The sequence below is a fragment of the Barbatula barbatula genome (assembly GCF_947034865.1).
Source record: "Barbatula barbatula genome assembly, chromosome: 22".
Taxonomy (NCBI): domain Eukaryota; kingdom Metazoa; phylum Chordata; class Actinopteri; order Cypriniformes; family Nemacheilidae; genus Barbatula; species Barbatula barbatula.
This window is the reverse complement of record NC_136785.1, coordinates 19,890,499-19,912,160: the sequence shown is the minus strand read 5'-3', so window position 1 is coordinate 19,912,160 and position 21,662 is coordinate 19,890,499. Positions and strand designations below refer to the sequence as shown.

The following is a 21,662-nucleotide window of genomic DNA, read 5'->3' as shown; positions in this document are numbered from 1 at the left end:
AATGCATTTGGTGTAACTCATGATTTTGGCACACTTTGGAAACACAGGAACTTTTTGAAAGCTGATGGTAAAAAGATTCTTAATCACACACAGGTTGCTGATATGCTATCTGCCATTATTCTCCCATCAGCCATTGTTGTGTGTGACTGTGACACACACACTTTTGTATCTGAAACTATTTTTTGCAGGAAGCCGACGAGCTGACCTTGCAGCAAAGCAAGCAACATCAGAGACAGACACGTTTTCTCCAGAAATCACTAACAAAATTCTCTCTCTTGCAGAGATGCAAACATTTTGCAGAACCAGCTGAGCATGCACTCTGGAAGGAGTGCTCATGTAAATACACAGACAATGTTTGGGGGGCCCAAATGGCCTTACCCGTTTGCCAGAACATTTTTTCCCTGCTTTTGCAATTTTGACACGTGGTCTAGACCACGTGTCAAAAGGGGGGATGTTACAAGGCAATGTGTTTTTGTGTTTTTTGCTCTCAAAATATTTGTGCAGGTCAGAGGAGCAGTAGCAAATGGAGCTGACAAATCATTACACAGCTTCCAGGAAGTCGTAGGAAAGACACGCCTCCCACTGCAAAAAGGTGTCCAAGGAGTGGCAACTCCAAATGGCCATCAAAATGGCATCCACAATGGCTCTTCGGAATGGTCGTGCAAGCGACAGGAGGAGCGACACTGCTGGTGCTCGCAAAGGAGAATCAATTGTTCGAGTCGGGGACGCATCGAACCCCGAGAAATTAGAGATTATAGAATTTTGTTTTTGTGCAACACTATATTCCAAGTTTAATAAAATGGTATGGGGAGGGAAAGTGTTACCCTAATTCTGCTAGGTCCTGGGGAACAAATATGTATTTGTGTAGAGGTACGTGTACCTCAGGTGATGTTGTGGATAAGGCAACAAAATTTGAAAATGTGGGCCATTATGTCCCCTGGGACGGCTAAATAAAAAGGAAAGAGACTAGCTCTTACTCAAAAAAATTGGAATTATGAGGGAACGGGAGGAACTTCCCAAATAAGAGTGGAAATATGGAAAGTGACGAAGGCTGAAGCAGGTGGTGTTACCAATTCCAGTGGGATTTTAAGAACTGTTTAGATGGAAGAATGAAACCTGTAAGAGAAAGGGCGTTGCTCATCTTACGGGTCAAAGTATAAAGATTTTGGTTATCATATATGATAAAAGGGGGGAATGTAATGGAAATTTTCTAGTCTAGCTTCTTGATGTGTCTGTCTATATGTTTATGAAGTTTTTATCTATGTTTTCTTTCATATGTTATCATGTTTTTCTCTATACGCGTCATACCACTCTGCCTTTGCCCTCGAGCAGATGCCAAGATGTTCTGTTTGGAATAACGGGCATCACTTCTCGGAAACCAGCTCGGGATTCTGGCTAGGGGGCAAAGGGAGGGGGTTTCACGTAATCATATATATACTCTGGGTGCAGAAGGAAAGAGTGCCTTTGCTCTGCACCATGCTCATTGCTTATGATGCAGATTAAACGACAATAAAATACTTTGAAAAGTACCTGATGTCTCTGTATATTGCGTTTGTCAAAATTGACTCACCTTGATTAAGGAATAAGAAAATTCCACAACATATGCAAGATTAAAAAGATGCGTCTTTAGTCTAGATTTAAACTGACAGAGTGTGTCTGCCTCCCAGACAGTGCGGGGAAGACTGTTCCAAAGTTTAGGCGCTAGATAGGAAAAGGATCTGCCACCTGCACTTGATTTTGAAGTTCTAGGTATTACCAACTGACCGGACGCCTGAGAGCGTAGTGCACGTGATGGACTATAATACGTTAGAAGTTCTCTCAAGTAGTGAGGAGCTAAACCATGCAAGGCTTTATAGGTAATATGCATGATTTTGAAGTTAATGCAATGCTTTATAGGTAACCAGTGCAAGGTTGACAGAACCGGGCTAATATGCTCATACTTTTTTGTAATTATAAGAACTCGAGCTGACACATTTTGGACCAGTTGGAGTTTTTGTAATAGGGCTGCAGGGCAACCACCTAATAGTGCATTACAGTAATCTAGTCTTGATGTCATAAAGGCATGAATAAGCTTCTCTGCATCTGATGGTGACAGCATATGACGTAGGTTAGATATATTTTTAAGATGGAAAAACCCAATTTTACAGGTGTTGGCGACCTGATTCTCAGATGACAGAGTACTATTGAATAAAAGGCCAATATTCTTTGCTAAAGTTGAGGGTTTTATGGAACATCCATCAATAGTAAAGCAGTATTCTTGGTTGTTACGTAGGGCGGTTTTCGGTCCGATAAGTAACACTTCTGTTTTGTCTGAGTTCAATAATAAAAAATTTTTACTCAATCCACTTTTTATATCGACTATGCATTCCACTATTCGATGGAATTGCTGTGTTTCATGAGGCTTCGAGGAAATATAAAGTTGCGTATCATCAGCATAACAGTGAAACCTAACTCTGTGTCGCTTTATTATATCTCCTAGAGGTAGCATGTATAATGCAAAGAGCATAGGCCTTAAGACTGAGCCCTGTGGTACACCGTTCTGGACTTGGACTTGCGATAGCAGCACCAATAAGGAGATACAACCTGGGTCAGATGCCATAAGCAGATAATTTGTAACTCTGATCAAAGCAGTCTCTGTACTGTGATGTGCTCTAAATCCAGACTGGAAATCTTCATTGATGTCATCAAGGAGGAAGGAACAGGAACATAATTGAGTTGAGACTACTTTTTTTCCAGAACTTTAGATATGAAAGGTAGAAATAGGTCTGTAGTTAACCAGTTATCGAGGGTCGAGATGGTTTCTTTTGACAAGGGGCCTTATAACAGCCACCTTATATGCTTTAGGCACATGTCCTAGTGTCAGGGATGAGTTAATAATGCTAAGAAGAGGATCTTTAATTTCTGGGAGCATCTCTTTCAGTAGATTTGTAGGTATAGGGTCTAGCATGCACGTAGTTGATTTAGATGATCTAATGATTTTAGAGAGTTCATCGTGATCTATGATAGAAAATAATCGCGATTACTCCTTAGGGGCGCTGTAAATAGTCGTTTGTTGAGTGGGTTTCAATTCTGGTTGCATAGTTATAATTTTTTCTCTAATATCTTCGATTCTATTTGTGAAATAGTTCATAAATTCATCACTGCTATGCTGGTATAAAGAATCAGAAGTCGCTGATGATTAATTTTGGTTAATTTAGTCACTGTGTTAAATAACAACCTAGGGGTGTGCTGCTTTCTTCTATTAGTGATGAAAGGTAGGCAGATCTAGACGTTTTTAGGGCTTTCCTTTATTTCGAATACTATCCTTCCATTTGAGAGGTTTACGCATTATTTTATGTTTGCTCATCTGGGGGACAGACACAGTCTCTATTTTATGATGTTTGTGAGAGGATTATCGCATGTTGTGTATTTAGTGTGTTCTGCAACGTGAGAAGTCAAGCAGATCAATGGTTATGCCATTCTTTCTGCTTCCTGACCTGGGCCCCAGTGAGTCAAGTTTTAGCATTAAGACTATGTGCCATATTTCTAGACAGTAGAAAAGCTCCAGTCCAGGAGGGGTGTAGACCATCACTTTTCAACAGGTCAAGTCTGCCCTCAAAACTCTTCCAGTTATTTATAAAAACTATATCATTTTGCAGGCACCACTCAGACAACCAGCCATTTAGTGATGATAATCTGCTATGTATCTCATCACCACGGTAAGAAGGGAGGGGGCCAAAGAATATTACAGTGTCTGACATCGTGCTTGCGAGCTCAAACACCTCTTTAATATTATCTTTTGTGATCTCCGATTGACGGAGTCGAACATCATTCGTGCCGACATGAATAACAATATTACCGAATTTCAGATTAGCCTCAGCCAGCACATTTAAATTTGACTTGATGTCCGGCGCTCTGGCTCCCGGTAAACATTTGACTATGGTGGCTGGTGCCTCTATGTTAACGTTCCGAACAATAGAATCACTGATAAGTAGGGCACTTTCAGCAGGTTTCTCAGTCGGTGCGTCACTGAGCGGGGCAAACCTGTTCGAGACTGTAGTCGGAACGGTTGAGTGATGTTTTGACCTGCGACTACGCCATCTCATGGTACAAAATTTTGGGTGGGATCTTCAACCGGAACCGAGCTGTTGCTCGCATCCAAAGTGTTTTCTAAGGTCCTTACACTCTTACTATCCTCAGATAAAGATGGGATGCGAGACTCTAATTCTAAGATCTTCTCTGTCAGTCTAGTTATTTCCCTCCATTACATTATCGCATGTAAAGCCCTCGCCGAGAAGGCTAAGCTAAACATTTGACATGAGATGCAAGTGACGATAATAAGAGGAGAAGCCTCACAGGGTTTGAAGAGTAATTCGAATTTACCAAGGTTGTTTGATGAATCGTAGTATATACACTTAAAAAAGAAACAGATAGCACACAAGACAAGTAAGGCGAGATGATATTTAACAGTGTAAACAGAAGGCAAGCTAGCACGTTAATGCTATGCTAACGGCGTTGACTTTGACTATCAATTTTGGTTTAAGATCTTCAAATAAATAACCAGGAGAGGTTTATTGGGATATCCGGATAAGTTAGCAACGACAGTGATAAGTGACGATAATAAAATGCACTAATATTAAAGTTCAAGTGCAGCGATACAAACAAACTGCCGGCAGCGATGTAGAGATCCGACTGTCTTGGCATGTGTTTGTCAAGCGATTAAAAAAAACGAACGCTTATGCCGTGGTCACGCTTGACTCCATTCCCTCCATTGACTTCTATTTATTTGCATGCGACAGACCGGAAGCACAAGCCCGTACAACGATATTTTGTTCAAGTTCAAGTTTGGTGAACTCTGACCTGCCAATTTGTGTCATCTGAGTCCGTGAGAACAATAGAACATTAAAATGTCACAGCGTGATCTCTCGGGACAGAAAGTGAAAAATGGAGGAATCGTGCCTGCGCCTTTTCGTACCACCTTCGCATAACCAAAGTCAAGTCTGACTGCGCGGCTTAGAACCGTTCCATTAGAAAACATTATTATTTTAAATCACAGTTATGAAGATCTCACCATGAAACCAAAACATGCTATTGTTTATCAGATTTACATATCTCATTTTTACTGATGTCAGAATAATTCACATAGTGTCTGGGTTTGTGTGGCCTAACTAAACGTTTGTGTCAGAGATTTTAATATAATATTTTATATAAAACAATATGGAGTGAACTGTAAATTGTTTTGTTTGTTTGTTTATTCAAATGTATTTAGTGTAACCATTTATTTTGTCATGTTATGTAAACAATTTAGAAAATGGATTTATGACACATGGGCCAACATTTTGTCACAGAAAGTTATGCAAAGATGTTCACAAAAATAGTATTCTTCATGTTACAATAGTTTCTCTTAGTAGCATTGTTAAATTAATTATTAATTATCTGAGATTTGAAAAGAGATTTTATGATATATAAAATAGTATGTGTATTGATTTAGTCTCTCCAGAAAACCAAAAACAAATAATGATCTTAGTCTTCAGCTGTTAAAAGCGATTTACACACAGCACAAGTTGATTTCACATCACCTAACAATACATGACAGTAGAAATACATGAGAGCTGCACCAGCACATGAACAAAGAGTCTGTCTGTCCCCAACTGTCATGATGCTGGGCTGTGTGATGCGGTCACGGTTTGGGATTCATTGCATTGATCTGAAACTTGTAAAAGGGTGAAGGGATTTTTCCAACATCCAGATGAAATGTACTATAGTTTAGTTTAGTGCTACTCGACTGTTGAATCATTTTAAAAGAGACCAAAATTACATTTAAAAAAGACTGAAATACAGTCTGTGTCTTCTATTTAAAATGTAAGATTCCTTAGAGATAACAAAAAAATGTCCCCAGTCATTGTTATCTGTTTTTTATAAAATGTGTTGACTTTATAATTGGATTATAAACTTAAGAACAAATAACAGAAAAGAAAAGTGTTGCTCTCCAGAGGCAGACCTCAGCTCTGATAACATTCAAAGACCATAAAGAGGAAGGTAAAGATCAATTACATGCCAATGCCTTAATCTGTGTTTTATAATTAGTTTGATGCAGTTAATGTAATGTTCAGTATTGTTTCTAGTGGATATATAATAATAGAGTTGGGGACTGAAACACCTTTCACAGCATTAAAGTCGACATGAAATAAAACATGATCATTCAAATTGTTTTACAAAGTGTTGCAGCATTTCTTGAAAATGATTCATCAGTGCACATCATTGTTTTAAATAAATCATTCGCACTTGAAATCTTTAATCCTCCTCTGGAAACGATCTCTCTTCACTTCTGGTCAGGAGGAATGGCGCGAATGCCAGATCACAAACTGACGTTTAAATCGTTTACCTTTTAACAATCCAATCAGTTGTCGGACTCCTGCTCTAAAATATTTTCTCATTTCTGAAGTGGTTTCACTCGGGAATACATCACGACATGGAAAAAAGACAATCCGTATCATGCTGACTTTGAACAAAACATTTCTCCAGAAGCGCGTGTCTGGCACACACACATGTTTATACTTACCATGCATTTGCATTCATTCACGCAGAACATCATTATACAGACACACCAAAGACCATAGATTTTTTTGTCTTGACAGTCTTAAAGTTTAAAGGCATTAAAGACAAATAGACGTGAGATCTTCTCTGAATATTATTGAACACATTCAGTCATAATTAAGAATGTTCTCAGAGAAAGTATTTCATCAAAGCTTGAAGAAAACACATGCGGCTTTGAGCGTTGACTCATGATGGAGTTTATTTGTTCTCTTTGTGGTGTTTTCAGTACAGCAGTGCCCACAGGGGTCATCCTGCAATGAAGAACGTGACATGAAACGACCTGTCTGCCTTTCTGCTGTCTCACTGCTCACAGACACCAAACACTTTCATTAACCCCGCGCACAATAACACACACACACAGAGGTCACACTAACGCGCGTGTGTGTGTGTGTGTGTTAGACGTCTGAACAGTTGAACCGTCTGTGACGTTCATTCTGATTTGTTCCAGATTTCATCATTCAGACGGCTGGAGATGTGAAGTCTTACAGTTATTCAGTGTTTCTGCTCTCGCTCTCCTGCAGGTCAAATACACCACTGAACCCAACCAAAAGAAAATGTCAACATACAGTTGTAGTATCAATTAATGGAATGGTCTTTTTCACCTTTAAATTGATACTCAGGCTTTGTGGGTCAAACAAAGCGCAGTGACATTTTGAGATTCAAAGTTGTAAAAATAAGGAATAAGCAGGTTCAAATTGTGGTTTTGTTCAAAATAATATTTATCTTATAATGCTAGAAAGAGCTTCTACTGTGTGTTCTTTTGTGTTTTGACTAAACTGTAGGGACTTTAGAGAGCAGAACAATCCAGCTTAAATCTCACACACATCACTAACAGAGTGAACTTCAGTCATGAATGAACACTGACACCATGTGTGTCCTCGTGGAACTGCGTCTGCTGTGACTGCATCAGCCGTTATCATTCATGAAACATACAGTAATGATTCAACAGCATTCGCTAAAACTATAAACAGAGATTATTAGTGTGGACTGGTGGAGTTTGCATCAGTCCTCCTTGTTTAAACATAACAAACCAGTTATTGTGGTTCTCCATTAAACGTATGATGACATTCAAGACCATCAGCACTCTGGCTAACAGATTATGGTCTTATGATCAGTGTCTTTTTACCATAAAGCGCAAACCAATGCAAGAGAGAGATCTACAGGATTATGTGGCAAAGTTTGAAAAGTGAACTGAACTGTGGGGTTACGACTGTAACCGTATGTAGTAAGTTCAACAACGGAAGGAAGGAGACGGGAACCGGGGAACATATAACAGACTTTTAGTCAAATAAACAAAACAAACTTAAAAACACAAACATGAAAACATCACATATAATCCAGGCCTGGTCCTCTCTTATGTGAGACCGGTGCACAGCTTCTCGTCCCACCATGGTCCCCTGAGATAGGGAACTCTACACTGCATCAAGGATGACACTATGGGGAACACCAGCAGCGTGATACATCTGAAAATGTCGTGTGAAACTAAACGCGCGATTTACGGTCATGCATTGATCTCTACACTGCGTGAAAGGATGACACTATGGGGAACGAAATGCCCAAGTGTGCCTGTCCAAGTGTGAAGGTGTCCATGCACTACTCGCATTTACATTTATTCATTTGGCAGACGCTTTTATCCAAAGCGACTTACAAGTAGTTTTATACAGTGTCACATTACTGCAGAGCAATCAGGGGTAAGGTGTCTTGCTCAAGGGCCCTTCAGTCATGACCTGCTGGTAGGGTGGCCATTTCCATAACACCAAAAAGGAGGACACTTTGCGTCATTTAGTGAGGCAAGAATAACTGCATCTGGTGTACTCGCAAATACAATACAATTTTGTCTATCATATCTATGGTATCATGATACAGTGATTCTGAAATAGCCTACTCTATTCATTGCCAGACAGTTTGATCTACGACATATCTTGATGTAGATCTATGTGTAACAGCTTAAAATCCGGACTGTCCGGCCAAAAGCCGGACGTATGGCCACCCTACCTGCTGGCACTGAGATTCCAACCTGCAACCTTCTGATCACAAGCCCAACGCTCTAACCACCAGGCCTTACTAGGTAAGGAATAGAGGTCCAGTCTGTAGTACCTTATAAACGTATGTGGGGAAGACCAGCCCGCAGCATCACAAACATCCTGCACAGACGCCCACGAGGAAGCCATACTCTGAGTGACGTCATTGTGATGTCATTGCTGCACGACGATAAATCGCACGTTTAGTTTCACACTGCTGGCGTTCCCCATAGTGTCATCCTTGACGCAGTGTGGAGTTCCCTCGAAAGGGAAACAGTGTTAACTTACTTCTTTCATTTTAAGGTTCAAATATGATGAGTTTAAATGATTTTTGGTAACAAACAACACTAACATCAAGAGAGACCGAATACAAAACAAAAACAGAAGGAAATTAATCAAGTAGAGTTTCATTAAAGCGCTGAACAAAATATTTGAACATTTTTGTAGGCCCTAAATGCCGAACATTAACATGAACTAAGATTAATTTGGAAATTTGGCAGCATCTAGTGGTGAGGTTGTGAATTGCAACCAACTTGCTCACTCCCCCTCCCTTTGGTACGGTGGCTGACACAGAACTGAATGCCGTCACGTTTTCGCTTCTTTGCCGAAAATGACGTATATACAAAGTGCAAGCAGTTTGTCTGTTTAGGGCTACTGTAGAAACAACATGGCAAAGGGACCCGCGGCGTATGTGTGCTGTTTAATTTGATAAACAATATAATGTCTGCTGTCAGTGCCACAACAGTTCTTGTAAATATTGTAGGTAAATTCAGTTCCAGCACATTTAGATCATTTGCTTTTGCTGTTTATATTATTCAATTCAATTCTTCAATTTTATTTATATAGCAATGTTCACAATTATCATTTTTACAAAGCAGCTTTACATTTAAAAATAATAGTAATACATAAATAAATAAAATTTGATATACCAGCATATGATATTGAACGTATAATACATGGTATTTGTCTCTATGCATACACTGAAATACTGTAAATACTATGTAGGATTGTTAGGAACTGTAAATTGTTCAACCGAAGTATATTTTAACTATTATCAGTACTGGAATCTTAAAAGGACAATATACCAGAACCGTTTGCCAGAAAAGTGAGATAAAGTAATGTAGTATGATGGAGGTGTGTGTGTCCAGTTCTGACCAGTTAAACTGTATTGCATCATATACTTGTTCAGACTGTGACAGCTTGATTTAAGAGATTAATCCTTAGTTTAGCTTTAAACTGATTGAGAGTGCGTCTGAATCCCGGACATAGGAGCAAAGTACGAAAAGGATCGAGCACATTTAATATCGAAGACTTTTGATTTGAACAGGCAGCCAGTGCAGGAACAATAGAACGGTCTGACATGGTGAAATGCCTGAGTTCTAGTGAGAACTACAATTGCTGCATTTTGAAGCAGAAGCACTTCAGGAGATCTACTAAACAATGAAATACAAGGATCTATCCGTGAGGTCATAAATTCATGAATAAGTTTCTCCACATCTGATATGCAGAAGGCATTGGCCGCAGTTTAGAGATGTTTGCAAGGTGGTAAAATGGCGTACAACACACATTTGAGATGTGTCAAATGACTGAGACGTGTACAGTATACACTTAGATGTGTTCGAGTGCAGCACAGATGGACAGGCATCAGAAATACCGTTCATTTCATATGAAGGCTAAATAAAAAGTACATTTAGCAAAAATGTTATAGAATTTTGAGACTATAAGATGTTTGGAGAATTTGTATTATGGTGTTTTGTTCTGTCTCATTAGAGTGATGATAGAGATTGTGATGGAGGCAAAAGTTGAAGCTTTAAATAAAACTAAGGATTCCAGCAAAACGGTCCTTAAAACCCTAAACGTGTTTTAAATATTCCTTTGATTGAACTTTTCCATCAGTTGAAATCGAATGAGCACATAAAAGCAAGCCATGATTGACGTTAAAGGACGACAGGAAATTGTGTCCATTAACAGGAGCGTCACAACCCCAAATTTATTAACAAAATATTCAAAATACAGTCTTTATAGAGCTCTCTGTAGTCAGCTGTACAGTAACATTCATTTACAACAAAAATCTCATTAAAAAAGACCTTTAAGCTTCTAGCAATAATATCAACAATCAATGTTGTTATATGGCAAAACAACACAATAATAACGATAATAATAATAGTTGCGTCCAGACAGGCAGAATAAATCATACAAATGTAATACTCCAGTTATATCCCTTAATATAATACAGATTTGTCTCGGTTTAACTCTATACAGATACGACTCAGCTTGTGTACAAATGTATGTATTTGTAAACAGAGCAACAACTATTCAACTTTTGCATTCTATACAAAATGTACTTTCCAAAGAGCATGAAGTAACTAGGAATGAAATGCACATCTGGCATATAAATATATTATCCCCTGCCAAGCAGTATTGACTTGGTCACTATATACAACAACACGAGTAGCAAATCCAATTGCTAATAATGTACAGATCAGATGGAGGCCGGCGCTTAATCTTATTGCATAAAAAACTGCTCACGTCTACGATCGCACATTCAGTTGTGATGCGGACGACCACTAGCTCTAACAAACACTGTAAACAAATTGTACGACTCTGTGTAAACACGTCCATTGCTGCGAGCATGCGTTACCACCCGACGGGGTTCATGTGCATGTGATATTTCACAGCGGGTATGTTTTGTTCAAGTTCACTTGAAAAAGCACAAAACCTGCCTGAAAAGTTAAGATCATTAATAAAGTACCATTAACATTCAACTCGGAAGAATGAAGCAGATTTAAACATTGTGTGAATCTTCCTTTGACGCCGGTCTGAAACTGGATTGGTCGCAATATGACACAGACGGCTGAAATATAAGAGGGCTCGCTGACATCACACGACAAGTAAACGTTTTTCTTTGGAATAACATGCACTGATAAATAGTGCACAGTAAGACCAGGAATGTGTTCATAAACTGGAAAGTTTAGAAATAAGAACATAAATAGGGTCAAAGTTGACTTTCAATCTGTGGCTACCTCCTCCGGGTTCACAATGTCAATTTCATCCCCATAGACCGGTAATCTCTCTCTTTTATTGGAGTGTTTGAAAGCTTTGCGTGAAATGAGGCACCAATGAAGACGCGCAGAACTTCTGTCGGCCACTGAAGGCATTCTTCTGCGAGCGAGTGTGTTGATGATGAAGAGCAGAATGCCGATCAGTTCACATAAAAACATGATAGCGGTGTAAATCTGAAGCGTTTCAGCTGGAGTAGAACAGCGCGGTCTGTGATGCTGAGATGAAGCTCAGACGCCTGACTGAAGTCACACTGCAGACACCTGCTCATCTGAAAGAGATCCACAACAACATCCATCAATATAATGTGTCAACTGGGACTAAATCACTTCTTTATTAAGAATACATGAAATCTATTTCGTGCTTTTTTTGTCAAAGTAACGTTTTCGCTTTTTTGCTTTGTTTCGGTTGTCAGTTTGCATCCTCAATTGAATGAGTCCGTAAAATATTAAACAAATAAAATGATTAAATGTTTCTGTCCTGATTACCTTTTATGTGGCAATTCTTTTTCTAATGACTGCGATCAAAATGAATCAGTCTATCCACTTACTGAATCATTTAAAGCAGCTACTGATTCACTGAATCACTCAGACCAGCCTTCTCAATATGCCTCCTCGTTTCCTCGCTCCACTGTCCTACGACCCAGAAACTGAAAGAGCTCAACCATCTTTAAGGACATCTCAATTCTCTAAGAGGTGAGGATCAAGGATCGAGGAGGCTTTCTGAAGAGTCATGAGCGAGGATACACAGGTGTTTCTTTTACGGAAGTGATTATTGAATAAACCTGACGCATGTAATTCTCCTCCCTTAATAATAATTAATATTAATTTAGTTAATATTTATATTTTACATTCCTTATATACATTTCCCAGCACTTTTTTTAAATTATGATTATGAAATCTGCCTTATGTATTTACATTTACATGTAAGCTTTTATCCAAAATGTCTTACTTTACATCATACTATAATATACTTTTTTATTTCTGAGTATGTGCAATCCTTGAGATCGAAACCCATGACCTTGGTGTTGCTAGCGCCTGCTCTTACCACTGAGCTGAAGGAAAGCGAATGCTGTGACTCAGTGAATCAGACCAGCCGTGACTCACTGAATCAGATCTGCTGTGACTCACTGAATCAGATCTGCTGTGACTCACTGAATCAGATCTGCTGTGACTCACTGAATCAGATCTGCTGTGACTCACTGAATCAGATCTGCTGTGACTCACTGAATCAGATCTGCTGTGACTCACTGAATCAGATCTGCTGTGACTCACTGAATCAGATCTGCTGTGACTCACTGAATCAGATCAGCTGTGACTCACTGAATCAGATCTGCTGTGACTCACTGAATCAGATCAGATGTGACTCACTGAATCAGATCAGCTGTGACTCACTGAATCAGATCAGTTGTGACTCACTGAATCAGATCTGCTGTGACTCACTGAATCAGATCGCTGTGACTCACTGAATCAGATCTGCTGTGACTCACTGAATCAGATCTGCTGTGACTCACTGAATCAGATCAGCTGTGACTCACTGAATCAGATCTGCTGTGACTCACTGAATCAGATCTGCTGTGACTCACTGAATCAGATCTGCTGTGACTCACTGAATCAGATCAGCTGTGACTCACTGAATCAGATCAGTTGTGACTCACTGAATCAGATCTGCTGTGACTCACTGAATCAGATCGCTGTGAGTCACTGAAACAGATCAGCCGTGACTCACTGAATCAGATCAGCTGTGACTCACTGAATCAGATCTGCTGTGACTCACTGAATCAGATCTGCTGTGACTCACTGAATCAGATCAGCTGTGACTCACTGAATCAGATCAGATGTGACTCACTGAATCAGATCAGCTGTGACTCACTGAATCAGATCAGCTGTGACTCACTGAATCAGATCGCTGTGACTCACTGAATCAGATCAGCTGTGACTCACTGAATCAGATCTGCTGTGACTCACTGAATCATATCTGCTGTGACTCACTGAATCAGATCTGCTGTGACTCACTGAATCAGATCAGCTGTGACTCACTGAATCAGATCGCTGTGAGTCACTGAAACAGATCAGATGTGACTCACTGAATCAAATCAGCCGTGACTCACTGAATCAGATCAGCCGTGACTCACTGAATCAGATCAGCCGTGACTCACTGAACCAGATCAGCCGTGACTCACTCAATCAGATCAGCTGTGACTCACTGAATCAGATCTGCTGTGACTCACTGAATCAGATCAGCTGTGACTCATATCTGCTGTGACTCACTGAATCAGATCAGCTGTGACTCACTGAATCAGATCAGCTGTGACTCACTGAAGTCATTTTAAATGAATTGCAGTAATTAACTGCAGACGCTTTTCCACATAAAGATACATTCACAACAGACTTTCAGTACTTCTTTAAAAATAAACATATATAGTTAACCAAAAACTAAGGCATATAAGCCATCAAACACTTAAAGCAAGAGACGAGAGCTAAGCAGAAGCACAGACTCAAAATCGAGATTTCATCTGGATTATCAACCCTGTCAGGAAAAAGATGACAAAAACCTTTTGATTAGAGAAAATGAAAGCTATTTTGTAACAATTTTGCATGGTTATGATCTGCATTTTCTTGCCGCAGAACATGCACGATTGATTTCGGGGTGTCGAAATGTGATGTTCCTCAGGAGATCCAGTCACGTACCCTCCTCGCTATCAGCGTGAGGAAGGAGAAGAACACTGGGCGGTCTGGACAGCGTCGGCTCAGCCAGGCTGTTTCGCAGCTTGCACCTCTGCAAGGCCACGTTATAGTCGGGCGGCTTTACGTGGGCCGGCCGTAAAACTCCTCCCTCTTGTGCATGGGTGTCGGCCAGAGCCAGCCCATGATAACCCGGCGGAGTGGGGGGCGGTGCTTTGAACCTATCGTCTTTGCAGGGCGACGTTACACAGTACACTGGCAGGATCAGGTTGAGGGACAAAAGCACAAAAGAAAGAAAACAAACACAAACAAACACAAACACAAGACAATTAAAAAAACGGCTCACGAAAATGAGGAAGACATTGACAAAAAAATTAAGCAGCATGCGAGAGTCATGACAAAAGCAGATTTGCACCAGCCCCGATCCAGCTTCTTTAGTTGTTCTGTTTGTTTGTAATATTGTAATATCTCTTTTTACAATGATACAAAAGAGAGCTTTAAACTGATGTTCAACCTGAAAATATTCTTTGTCTTTTTTAGATGTATGAATACAGTTTAACAAGATCTTCTAACCAACAAATTCAATTAGTAGAGACTAGATGTTTCTCATAAATGTTTGTTTGTTCATTTCACACAGAGAGTTTGGGCTCAATGTTGCCCAACGTCACATTTCTCATCTAACCCCTGAAAGTAGGGAAATCTGCTTGTGTCATTTTTTCCACAAAACACAACACAACAGCACACAGCGCCGAGCCTCACCTATGAGTCCTTTGTCTGTGCTGGACGTGATCGTTTTGTACGCCGGGTCGTTGCTTTGGCTGTCAGAAGCCATCTGATCTCCGGTTTTGCGTTTGATGGTGCCGTAAGCACCCTCGTAAGTGTCAGACAGAGAGCTGGAGGACGTCCAGGACTGTCTGGTGTGACCGAGCTCAGAGCAGCTGTCCTCCGCCGGGCCCGGCACCTCTGCGATCGGCCCGCACAAGGGCGTGTGGCGATGGTTGACACTTACGAGAGCGCGCTGACCCGGAAGAGTCTGGAGGTTGTCGTGAGAGTTACTGGAGCAGGAGGTCCAGCTCCCGCGACCGCTGTCCGCCAGTTCGGACACGTGCTCAGTGGCTGGCAGCTCTTCGGTGCTGCTGGAGGAGGTGAACGTTGAGCCCCTCGTCACGGGATATCGGGCCAAAGACGAACTGAAAGAAACAGTGGCGAAGACTGTGAGTACATTGTCGAAGCGGGTGGAGAGTCAATTTATAACGTCTGGCAGTGTGTGTGAAAACCAATAAACCACATCAGCATATCTCAGACCATAAACCCTGACGTCTGCTAACCGCATCGCTTTAGTACCGGACAAATAAACTGCAGCATGTGGGTCTAAAAGATACCGAAGCTTATTCATATTCCTGTGAAAGACGCTTTAAAGGCTGTCAAGTTTGCCTTCATGAAAAAAGTGGTGACGTGATTATGGACTCAGAAGAGGTGTGATGATGTGTCACCTGGTGCCGGGCTGACAGCCGTCTGCATTGTTGCTGCTCTCCGGGGGGCAGGAAACTGAAGCTGTGGTGGGCATGGAGTCTGCAGAGCAGTTACTGACGATACTGGAGCGAGAGGAGATCTCGCTTGAGTCTGACATATCCGACCTGCCGACGGGCATGAGAGCGTAACCTATCAGAGTTCAAACAGAAAGATGGGTCAGCGTCACAGAGTCTATTCACAGGACATCACTGACGTGAACGCTGATCGACCAAACCTCACAAAAACAACATCTGCCTTTTATTGGAACATCAACACACAGGCTTCACATGACATCATAACACATAACATCCAGTCAGACCAACAATGAAAACCTTATCACTGTCTGACCCTTAAACTGTTCCCAACTTCCTCTTTCAAACACTGAACTGTTGTTACTCTAAACACACCAAACGTTCATGAGAACATCACTGGGATTTGGGCTGAATGTCTGAACCAACTATTCTTCAGTTCTTTCTATTTGATCATCACACAGTTTTTCGTCTCCTCTGCCTGTCTTTCTGCAGCGGTGCGGTGGACTGCACACCGTCCTGTCTCACTGAACTGTCTGTCTGTAAGGCGCTGTCTCTGGGTCTGAAGAGGCTGAAGGGGGATCTGAAGCGCTTGCGGGGGGGCTCTTCGCGTCTCTCTCTACTCTCCATCCTACAGGTCATCCTCAGGATGCGTTTCTGAAGGAAAGCCCCACCTATGCCGTAGGTGCGTCCGGCCGGCCCGCTGCCCACCGCTCTGGTACTAGCTTCACTCGTGAGAGATGACGACGAACCCGACAGGTGCAGCTGACCGGTGTTCTGTTTCAGAGCTCCGCCCACTGTCAGAGAATTATGGCAAGATTTTAGTGATTGCTTTAATGATGAACTAAAGACAACTTAGTTTATGCAGGGGTAGTCAGAAACTGTGTTCAATGAAAGATACAGATAGGCTTTGGTGGTTTGTGGGGTCACACCTTTGCGAGGAGACCCCTGTGGGGAAACAGTGGGACTGGAGTGGCGGGATGATCCGGTGGACGGGTCCTCAGATCTCTTCACACACGTGTCATCAGTGGAAGGAGCTGCTTTCTTGAGAGTATGAGGTGAGTTTGGACCTGAAGACAACAGAAATCTGTTCACTAACAACATCAGAGTTCCCGAACGTGACACATCTGTTACTGTCATACAGTAAATGAGCTTTGTGTCTATTTATATATGATAATATGACAAATTTCATACTGTGACAACATTCACCTGTTCGATTTTTAATAAACTTTGTCAGTAATACTGAAAGAGAATATGAAACAGGAAATGATGTGTTTCTGACATACTGAATGAGGCGGCCAGGTCTTTAGCGATGCTCTTCTTGCGGAGAGGATACAGACTCACGGGGGGAACCTGCAGGACCTGAGAGACACGGTTCTGAGACTTGGCCGAGGACAGACCGGACCGTGTGGACACGGGAGACATGTCGGATTTAGCGGACCGCCGCTCGCTCAGGTTCTTAGACACTGCAGGAGAAACACACACAACATGAATGCTGGAAACTGTAGTAATACATCACAGGCAAAATCAATGTGATGTCAAATCAAACGATGCAAAATGAAACCTAAATGTTCAATACCAGGTCTCTCAGTAATTCGCCTTTAACTATTCTTACCATAACCTTTATTCAGACTTTAGAGAGGCTGAAAACAATGGTCAAAACAAATGCCTATACAGCCATTTTGTCAGCGATAAATCTCTCCACCAGATGGCAGTACATAACCACAAGTGTAGCGTCAACATGCTAGAATATGTGAAGTGAGGAAACGCACGTGTGCTGTAGGCGGGTTCGCACTGCAGAGACATGATCTGAAACTTCTCCTCGTCCGTCTCCACCTCCAAGTGTGCCAGGTACTGCTTCACCTTCCTGGCCATCTGAGCATCCTCGTACAGTTTCTTAGCGTTCAGCAGGGAGCTGCGTCTCACGCGCTTCTTGTGGTTGCTCTGGACGTCCAGCAGGTTTGAGTTGGTGCTGCCCTGACTCAGAGATCTGAAGGAGAGAGGGAGAAGAAGAATGAGGAAAACCTGCTGGAACGCACGACCGTTACGCCTGTTAGTTGACTGTTAAACACATGTCATATATGAGCAATCCGTCTACACTGAAAGCCACATCAGATGTTTACTGACAACTGACAGATCAGCTGTGAGTTTGTCCATGTGACATTGTCCATAGTGAGTGTCAGAAGCAATGTTATATATATGTCAGACGCTCAGCAGTCATGCGACACGTGTTCACCTGATGGCCATGAAGTGTTACGTGATGTTTATTGCTCTTAAAAACTCATGGGGCAGCAGGCAGGGTTCAGTCATGAGAGATGCACAGAAAGTTCATGACACATGCAGCAGACTTACCCTAAACTCTTCCATCTCTTCTTCCTGTAAGCAAAGCCCACGAGAGGAGGAAAGCAAGTTAACAGAAGAAGAGAGAGACACACTCAGAGAGACAGACAGAGAAACCAGCACCCAAAACTGGAAGACATCTTCCTACGGTACTAAATATACAGACGGGAGTTTGCAGCAGCACATCGGTAACATTGAATCTTGTGGGTCGTGTGACCAAACACACATATGTAAACTTGAATAACCTGGTTTTACAACGAGGACCCATCAGTAAACACGTGCGTGCAAAATGGAGTTAAACATCTTCACCTCTGTCTGAACATGAGTGCCGGGTCCATGTTGGCCGATGTCATGCGCACAACGTTTCGAATCTCTTTGGCGATCATTCGTAACTTCTCGAAATTCACAAGGCCGTCCACACTGGAGTCATTGCCTGAGCAAGAGGAAAGCGTGTCAACCAACAGACTAAGACATTAACTCATACAATTGCTGAAAGAGGTGTGAGAGAGGTTGAGGTTCTGACCCTCATGTAGGAAGGTGAGATCTTTCTTCACCACAGGAAACAGAGGAATGATGGGTGGCTGGACGCTCTGACTGCTCAGGGTGTTGCGGTATTTGGCCATGTTGCGTGACGGGTCAAAGATGTCTTGAAGATCCCGGAAGAGTTTCTCGTATTTACTTGGCAGTTTCTCCCACGTGCTCCTCAACCGAGCGACCGGGGCCAGGTTAAGACCGCTGAAACCAAACGCAGCGTCACACCTCACATATCGCACGTCACTGCCAAACCAGCTGGACATCTGTAGGACGTAAGAGACGCACTCACCTGATGATGGCGAACATGGAGTTGAAGTTCTTACACTCGCGGCAGTGCAGGGCGATCTTGATAAAGTGTTTGATGGTCTTCATGCGTTTGAGCGCGTTGGGCTCGCGGAGGATCTCGGTGGCCACCCAGAAGGTCTCCTGGTTGATGATGTCCTCGAACTGCTTCAGACGGCAGCTGGCGCCTCGGCCGGGGTTCAGCTTGAACAGGTTGTCCACGTACTCGGTGGACTCAATGTTACGAAAGAGGCCGAAGTCTCTCATGGAGAGCTGTGCGGCGACCTCCACTGTGCTGAGCTGAAGAAGGCCGATCTGACTTTCCCTCAGCAGCTCCTGAGCATCTTCGTCAGAGCACAGTGTCTCCGTCTCCATGTTGTTCTTCAGGTAGTACCTGCGAATCAAACGTCATCTTTGTCAGCGCATCACCATCATGATGTTACTTGGGATAACTCGCATCAAAAGGTCTCTCACCTGCCGTTGAGCTGGATGCGGTCGGCCAATTTGGAGAGCTGGTCGGGCAGTCGCCGTTGCTTGATGAATCCTTCTGCACTCACGGAGACCTCGCAGAGTGAGTATGTATCTGAAGCGGCGATGAGACCAAACTCATGGACGACGTGCGACACCACGTCTTTGGCAGTAGTGTCTTTACTGATGATGATGTAGCAGCTCTGCTGGTCGGCCTTGAACACGCGGATCACCTGATCTGGAATGTCTGAGAGCAGAAGAGCTGAACATTACTGACCTCTTCAAACACACAAGACAGCACATGACGTCTGTAAACTCACGAGAAATGAAAGGGCAGGTCATGTATATACACACAAATGCGGTCATTCATGAGGTTAAAAATGAGTCTGGTATGATAGAATATGTGTCCACCACGCTTCTGAGAGCTTGTGTATAAAGACTCAACCTGTCCCATCACATGCTCGGTCAAGCTCATCACTCACCGGTTATGAGACTAAAGAGGTTTTTATGAAACTCAACAGAAAGAATATCCAATCTCTTTACCTACGTGAGGCTAAAGGATGGAGTCAGGTAGCAGTATTGACAATAACAATGATTCCTGATGTCATGTTAATACTACACATATGATCATATTGAAAACAGTGTCAGCATCTGATGGACACTTCAGAACTGCAGGTGGTTAATGAATTAATTGCCATAAAAAAATATCTGACATTCGGACAGCCCTATAGAATCAGGACTAACTATAAAGCAACATAAAGTAGACAAAATATCCAAATCTAGCTATGCTTTTAACTTGAATTCAACCCATTCTCTTAGAAAAGAGTCAATGCCTTCGGATGATTCATTCCTAATGATGGTGTACAGAACTACTGCAACGTAGCAGAAACTCATTCGATTCATTTGATGTGACAAACAACCCCACAGATAATAATAATAATGCTCAGAATGCCGCTGTACGTAAATGAGAAAATGCTTTATCTCGTAGATAACTTATTAAGTCAGACGGATATAAACCAGTGCAGAGCTGTTAAACTCTCAGTCATTTAAGACACTTTACATACAGTGTTATTGTGAAAGTTCTTAAGCATGCAGAGTGACGTACATCATGCCAAAAAGCAATAACCACATGACAACGAGTAACAGTATGACATGAAACAGAAAGAGATTGGAGACAGGCGGTGTGAGGAGATGATGAAGCTGTACTTACAGTAGAAACTGGCCACTGGATGAGGCAGAGGAAGAGAGAGAGAGCATGACCGATAAAGGAGAAAATCCCATAGTGTGTGAACGAGCGCTCATTTAAGTGTGTGTTGTGATGTTTCACCTGATGGGTTGGAGAAGTCCAGAGCGCTGGCAGCAGGTTGCAGCAGGTCCGGGCTGCTGGACGACAGGCTGCAGGGGATGGGCATTATCGCCACGCTGTGACGGCACTGTTTAGTGCCCACGATACTGTCATCCTGAGACTGAGCCACGCCAGAATCACTGCCAATGCAAATGTTAGAATGGGTTTTAAAAAAGTGCCATTTTCGGAAAACGATACCAATACTTGAGAGGTGCGTTTTTGTCTTTTTCACTAATCTACATGAATGAGGATCATTTTCTGCAGACAAAAACATTTTTAGCACATTGTTGTCATGTAAACATACCAGTGCAATTTTCTTATTTTCACACTTGATTTGATCTGAAGTTTGCATCATCATCATAAATATGAGATAATAATAAGATCACACCTGTGTCTTTCTGTCACAGATGAGATGAATGTGTACCGGACATATGCAGCGATAAGACATGAATTATCCTTTTGAATGGCTTTGCTTCCAAATATTCCAAATAAATAGCTCGAATATTGCCTCGGTATTTAAGGTATTAAAAGTTGACCCAACAAGATCTACTATTGTACATGAGAATGCTCTGTAATGTGTATTATGAACATGAGTTTCTGAAGAGTACAGCTGACAGTTTTGGTTTCTATTGCAATAATTGACACACAATGGGAAACACCAATTGTTTCTGTCGGAAAATGTTCCTTCGGCCAGCTTTCATCACATGGCAGATGAATTTATGCCAAAATACAGTAGAGATGAATTGGACTTGCAGCCCTTTGATGTCGACAACAAATGATATGAGAAACACACACACAGGATAATGTGAGC

At 41.9% G+C, this 21,662-nt stretch overlaps 1 protein-coding gene across 9 annotated transcripts in view; it reads right to left on the bottom strand.

Annotated features, from left to right (window-relative positions):
- Positions 1-10,554: 10,554 nt before the first annotated feature.
- rapgef6 (Rap guanine nucleotide exchange factor (GEF) 6) overlaps positions 10,555-21,662 on the bottom strand; it is a 58,593-nt gene continuing 47,485 nt past the window's right edge. For 3 of the 9 annotated variants that reach the window (XM_079486143.1, XM_079486145.1, XM_079486149.1), the window contains 14 exons: positions 20,834-20,991; positions 20,717-20,731; positions 19,513-19,753; positions 19,046-19,432; positions 18,746-18,957; positions 18,532-18,655; positions 17,655-17,872; positions 17,169-17,348; positions 16,815-16,952; positions 16,557-16,679; positions 15,835-16,003; positions 15,101-15,531; positions 14,348-14,596; positions 10,557-11,928 (listed from right to left, as the gene is read on the bottom strand). In XM_079486143.1, coding sequence (XP_079342269.1) covers positions 11,906-11,928; positions 14,348-14,596; positions 15,101-15,531; positions 15,835-16,003; positions 16,557-16,679; positions 16,815-16,952; positions 17,169-17,348; positions 17,655-17,872; positions 18,532-18,655; positions 18,746-18,957; positions 19,046-19,432; positions 19,513-19,753; positions 20,717-20,731; positions 20,834-20,991 — 2,668 coding nt within the window. In that variant the 3' untranslated portion in view covers positions 10,557-11,905. Of the gene's footprint in view, positions 11,929-14,347; positions 14,597-15,100; positions 15,532-15,834; positions 16,004-16,556; positions 16,680-16,814; positions 16,953-17,168; positions 17,349-17,654; positions 17,873-18,531; positions 18,656-18,745; positions 18,958-19,045; positions 19,433-19,512; positions 19,754-20,716; positions 20,732-20,833; positions 20,992-21,662 lie in introns of all 9 variants that reach the window. The other 6 variants (XM_079486144.1, XM_079486146.1, XM_079486150.1 and 3 more) reach the window with 3 other exon arrangements.